The sequence below is a fragment of the Podarcis filfolensis genome (assembly GCF_964270895.1).
Source record: "Podarcis filfolensis genome assembly, chromosome: 5".
Taxonomy (NCBI): domain Eukaryota; kingdom Metazoa; phylum Chordata; class Lepidosauria; order Squamata; family Lacertidae; genus Podarcis; species Podarcis filfolensis.
The window spans coordinates 67,905,914-67,911,938 of record NC_139608.1 but is presented as its reverse complement, the minus strand read 5'-3'; the positions used below and the strand labels follow the sequence as shown (position 1 = coordinate 67,911,938).

At 46.3% G+C, this 6,025-nt stretch overlaps 1 protein-coding gene across 1 annotated transcript in view; it reads right to left on the bottom strand.

Annotated features, from left to right (window-relative positions):
- Positions 1 to 4,468: 4,468 nt before the first annotated feature.
- The window catches only part of MICU1 (mitochondrial calcium uptake 1), a 131,813-nt gene continuing 130,256 nt past the window's right edge, over positions 4,469 to 6,025 (bottom strand). The window contains exon 12 of the mRNA XM_083614229.1: positions 4,469 to 5,688. Within this exon, the coding sequence (XP_083470355.1) occupies positions 5,528 to 5,688 (161 nt within the window). The 3' untranslated portion in view covers positions 4,469 to 5,527. The remainder of the gene's footprint in view (positions 5,689 to 6,025) is intronic.

Sequence of the window (6,025 nt, the reverse complement as noted above, 5' to 3'; positions counted from 1 at the left end):
GATGTCTCACTGACCTGATTCACTAAAGGCTGTTGCCATGTTCCAATGCAGTGGCAACTCCAGCAGCTGATAAGGTTACACCTGTGTGATTGGAGTCTCCTATCTTTCTCAGCCAGTGTGAGATTTTAATGCATACCAAAAGGGAAGCCTGAAAACCAGAGATACTCTGACCTGCGGAAGCAGGATTACTGCTAGCACATATGGAGCTATTTAGAAACAAGTCGGTCTAAAAGATCATTGCTGAAAAGTAAGCAAATTAAAATGCAACCCTCTGCATCAGGGATGGGAGACATTTTCCAGCACAAGGTCTAATGCATTTCCTTCCAGGCAGCCTTTCAGGAGCCACAACTTTGTAGAGCAACTCATATAAATGCTACTTTCGCACAGCAGGCTTGTTTCTATATGCAAAGGCACACTTCCATCTCAAGCTTCTAGCCACCCGGGGAAGCAGGAGGCATTAACAGACCTCAAGGACACGTTTCAGCCAAGGAAAAACATTCAAGGAGGGTGTGAAGCCAGGCCAGGAGGGGGTATGGTTGGGGAGTCCTAGGGGCTTGGAGTATCACATTCAGACCCCCCAACCTGAGGTTCTCCACCCTGCCTCCACAATAGCACGACCCACTGCATTGGACTGAAGCCTGAATCCATTCATTTGAAGGTCCATTTGCACTTGAATGAAATAAGCTGGCAAAAGTATATCCAGGATTATTATTTATTAAATTTGTATACAGCCCTATACCCGCAGGTCTCAGGGCGGTTCACAGCATAAAACCACAACATAAATAAACTGAAACTGACACGGGGACAAACAGAAGAAGACACCTTCACCCCGGTATGGCTCCCCTTTATCACATACACAGCCCAACAAGACAATGACAATAATCCACCAACAGCATACAAATCAATATGGCTAACCTGATCCAAAACACCCACCCACCTCACTCACACACGAAAACAAAGATCACCACAGCCAATCACAAACAAACAATCACACCCTACGCCAACCCCAAACTCTCTCACTACCAAAGGAACACAAGTGAACAACACAAACAACGCTGACACCAAACTCTACATACACTAAGCATAATAGAAACACTGCCACCCGACCCCACCCCCATCCATCTTCCCTCTCTCCACCCCCCCTTTCTCTTTTCTTTCTTTTTTCTTCTCCCCCTAATGCCTCAACAAAGGAAACGGATTTGTAAAAATGTTACATGGGAAAAAAAAAATACGAGGCATTACACTTCTGTAAAACAAGAAAATCCTAAATAAAATATTTAAAAAAAAAAAAAAAAAAAAAAAACCACAACATAAAAACTCATAGCTGAATGTGCTCCAGACTCCAGAGGCACCTCAAGGGATCCTGTGGTTTACCCAAACCAAGATGTAGCCTAAGGAAGAATTATTTGCAGACCACCCAAATGAATGGTGCAAAAGACTCTGATTTTTGAGAGTGACCTGGGCAAAGGGCCCTTTTGGTGGGGCCAGTGGGCCTGGCTGAACATACCTGCCAAGGGTGGTAGCACTCTGAGCAGTGCTAGGTGGCTGGGTCTAGTCACCCCTCCACATTTCCAACAATCCTCAGGAGTAATGCCAGATTGGGACATTGTGGGTAGCTAGATCTGGCAGCCTGCCACTGCTTAATTCTGGGCCAGAAAAACAACAACAGGGAAGTCCTAGACATGGGTCATCAGCAGTGGTCCCTGCAATGGTCCTGGCAGATGTCCGATGCTGAAGCCAGCCTTTGAAACCTGGCTGTTTCTCTGAGGTTGGGAGTTTCAATGAGGAACCAGAATCCATAGCTTCATCATGTCTCCAATGGTCCAAGACTCCTCAGTCCTTTGTCAGTTCTCAGCAGAAGAGGCAGAGGAGCAGGTGGGGGCTGCTCAGTGATGCTACAGTTTCAGGCAGAGAGCTGCCTCTTCAAATTCTTGGATTTGTGACATGAAATGCCCCAATACTGTGGCAAAGTCTCCCGGACAGGGAGAGCTACATCTGTATGCCAACATGGTGGACATCCTTCCAAAACAACTGCTCGTTGACCTACCTGGGTAGCCGCTGCTGGACTTGTGCTATAGATCAGCTTCTTCCACTTTGCAAGTTCTCTTTGCTGCAGCAGGAGAGGGGGGAGGGATCCTGCTACACAACCATCACCCAACGGCTAGGGGATTTCTCTTGGTAACTGCCATCCTCTTGGCACATTTGTGATGTCACCACTGCCTTAGTTACAAACGAATAAGTGTGCCTGAGGAGGATGTGTGCATGAGAGAGAACGCAAGGACAGAAACAGACAGAATCTCTCTGAATTCTAGAGTTGTAAGCCAAGGCCCATGGCATTTGTTTTGTAATGGGATACAAAACAGTTTCCCACCTTTTACCTTTTTTGTGTCTCTCCCTCCCTCCGCCTTTCTCATCCTATAGCAGCAGATGCAGTTTCTTCTGTTTCCATGGGGCTTCCCAATGCCATTCCTGGAAAAGCACACGTCCTGAATACAGGGAGTCACCTCTGTAGGAGATCCATTGCAGGTCCTCTGCTCAAGCCAGAAACCTCCTGGTTTGAGCAGAGGGACTGATGCGTTGGTGGTTGCAGCAGTCCAACTTGTGCAGAAGAGGTTCAGAGGCTGGTTCCTTGCGCTTGGCCTCCATGGAGCCAGCTGCCAACACGGCCACTCCGTGCTAAAAATGAGCAGCAGTCAGCTTGAGTGGCGGGGCTACTACAGGTCACGTAAGCAGAGAAGACATGCCCCTCCCCAAGCCTTGTCCCACTTCCCTTAAGCTGTAAGTGGCCTTTTATTCTCGCCGTTTAAATGATCTAATGTGGAGAGATGAGATCATGGAGGGACGTGTGTCTGAGGAGACACATCCTCAGGGAGACTCATCCCATCCCTGCTTGAAACTGAAGGAAAGCAGGCAGCAGATCTCATGTTTCCTTCCTTCCAGCCTAATTCTCAAGCCCAGCTGGTGAAGGAGTTCGGAGACGCACAGTTCACTAGTCTCTGCTGCCAACATCCAGAGGCAAGAAGCACACACAACCCTCATTCCCCATCATATTTCATTTTTGGGGAGAGGTGCTTATATTTTGGGGCTTTAAAAAGAAGTATTTTGAATTTTCTCTCTCTGCACCCTGTCTCCATGCCTGCGACACACTCAATTTCCAGAATGCAGTGAACGATGGAGAACACTGAAGCAGGGGAAGCAAGGATTTCCCAACACCAATCTAAGCCACGGAGGATGTTGAGAGCAGCCGTGCCAGATTAAGAAACATGCGCCGGCCTGTCAGCTTGCTCAGCTGAACTGGAAATCAGGCCACTACAGAGCATTGCACAGCAGGTTCCCTCTCTCAGTCATGACAGCTGGACTGTGCAGCTGGAAAGGGCCAGATCCAAATGGCAGAGTATCTGCTTTGCATGCAGAAGCTCCTGGGTTCAATCCTTGGCATCTCCAGGGAGGGCTGAGAGAGAACCGTGTCTGAAAGCCTGATGACTAAGTTTTACCACTAGCCCCATTGAAATGTATGAGCATGACTAAGTGAGGTCCATTCCTTTCAGTTGCTCTATCCGGAGTGCCACCCTACTGTATGTTCTCGCTGACTATGTGCTGCTATGAGTGACACAGCTCGGAGGCTGGCTTTACTCTTGAGATATCTCTGCAATCAACAAGGGTGTCCGAATTTAAACAACCAGCAAAAATAATACAGGCAATTTTCTCCGGTAATGAAACTGAACACCCCACCTGCCCGGCTTTCAGACAAATAGGCTATTTTCTCAAGGACAGCTTTCTTGCAGCACTTACTAGCGCCCCGGCAATGGGGTCCAAGAGCTTCTTAGCAAAGCTTGATAGCAACGTGTGAGTTTATACAGGCTGAAACACATTTTTTCACACAGCTAAATAGGCAATCATGGAGCAGGCCTTTGAGCCTTGCCAGCCTTTCAAATAAGTGGAAGAGTGACAGACAAGTTAATACAGTGGGCAGGAAGGTGTAGATCACAAAGACGAATGAAAGCCTTGAGATGACCGACTAGTATTCAATGTTAAATTGATAGTATGAACTGCTGCTTTAAATTAAGGAGACAAGTTGTGCCTATAAAGGAAGAAACAAACAAACCAACGCAGAAACGGCTTCTGAGCTTATAAGCCCATTCCACTAGCAATTCTGGCTGGATCTTCAGTTTTGCAAATTTTTGATGAGTGGCAATACAAAGGCTAAATGCGGAAACAGGAGGCAAGGCTTTTAGTATTCCAGGGTTCCTCACATAGGAAAGCTCATCATCTTCCATCTTGCTCATGAAAATAGGGCTGTTGGCTGATGAGCCCAGAAAGCCGCCAGCTGCCTTAAATAGCCCTCCTCTCTTTTTGCATCTGGCAGCAAGGCAACTGTATTTTATAGATTGGCTGCTGACGGAAAGTCAAACCTGGTTAAATTCACAAAGCTTCCTGGAAAGAGAAAGATGACATAGGAAAGCCTGGCTGTTTGTTGGGAACCATTATAATTAAAGTAATATTTTACAAGCGCTCGAGAACTCTGTAAAAAAGCAGCTTTAAAACTATATTGGGGGGGGGGAACAATTCATGATGAGCAAACACTCTCATTTTAAAGGGGGGGGGAGATTATAAAGTGGGGCATATACATTGGAGTGCATATACAAGTCTGGACAAAAGGATTGTGCAGAAAAGCCATAAATGCTTAGCCAAGCCTTTGAGCATTTAAAAGAAAATTAAACAAGGGCTGTTCTGCTCTTGAGCTTCCATACTCTTCTTCTGTAGAGGATGCTGATAAAAGGCAAATTCGGATGCAGAAACAGGCCTACCGTAGCAATCTCTCCCCCTCTCCACCCTTCCCTGGGCATATTTTGCCTTGGAACTCATGGACACCGAAAAGAATAGTACCAGCTTTGACATTTATCATATATGTCAGGTTATAGTCCCCTTCCTCCACATTCTCTTTAATAAAAAGCCCCACAATTTCAAAACAGCTTCAGGATCAGGACAAGATGAAGTGTTGAGTCAATCTGATGGGCATTTCTTGCCCCAGCAGTACTTAAAATTCTAGCTGCTGCTGATGCAAGCAGTATTGTTGCTATTGCTTTGAAGCATCCTTGCTAAGCTGTTTTGCTGGAATGCAGGAGTTTGTTCGAGAGAGAGAGAAAGAAGCTGCAATATCCAAAGCTAATTTTTCCGGTGGTCTGCTTAGTTTCCGTCCTGAGAGATTAAAACGAAAAGGAAAATATGGAAACTGTGCGGATGCATGGCGGGAGAGGGGGCAAAGCGGTCGAGATAAACGCTGAAGGCAGAATGCGCTCGCATTTCTGCTTAGGTATTTTTAAAGGAAAAGTTGCCGTTGTTAACAGTCTTTGCCAGAGTTTGTTTTTCAGTGCAGCAACGGAAGGAATGCTGTCGTTCCATGGGAGGAGGCCTTTGTCCACAGAACACCGAATGTGACGACGCCACTTATCCAGCAGAGGCAGCACAGCAGCATTCGTGATCCTCACATCTGTGTTGCATCTGGACCATTTCTCCTGGCCTGTGGCTACTGCTTGGGCATGGCGAAATCCCACGCCGTCTCCTGAGCACATTTCCACATGGCCCTCATGAGACGTGTAAACCCCATGTCTTTGGGCTTCTCCAAGCCCCTCATAAGTCTCTGCTTCATAATGGCAACAAACTCCTTGTTGCTTAACTCTCCGTTCCCTGTTAGAAGAGGGGTGGGGTGGGGGAAATCAGTTAAGACAATTTTAAAAAATGTTCCAAAAACCTCAGAAGGCATCAGGCAAAGAGCTCTGAGAGTAGAATTACTTTACGGCTCACCTACATTGGTTGGCTCCAGACTGTAAGAGGGATTTGAGCACACATACTGGAAAATTTAGGTTTGCAGAACTGAAGTGGATTAAAGCACTCTCTCACCTTAGTGCAATAAATCCACTTTAAGAACAACAACGTCATTTATTTATTTATTTATTTATTTTGCAGTTGGGAAAGCGAGAGGCAAATGCATGATTAGCAGGAGAAGTATAAACACAGCGCAAAC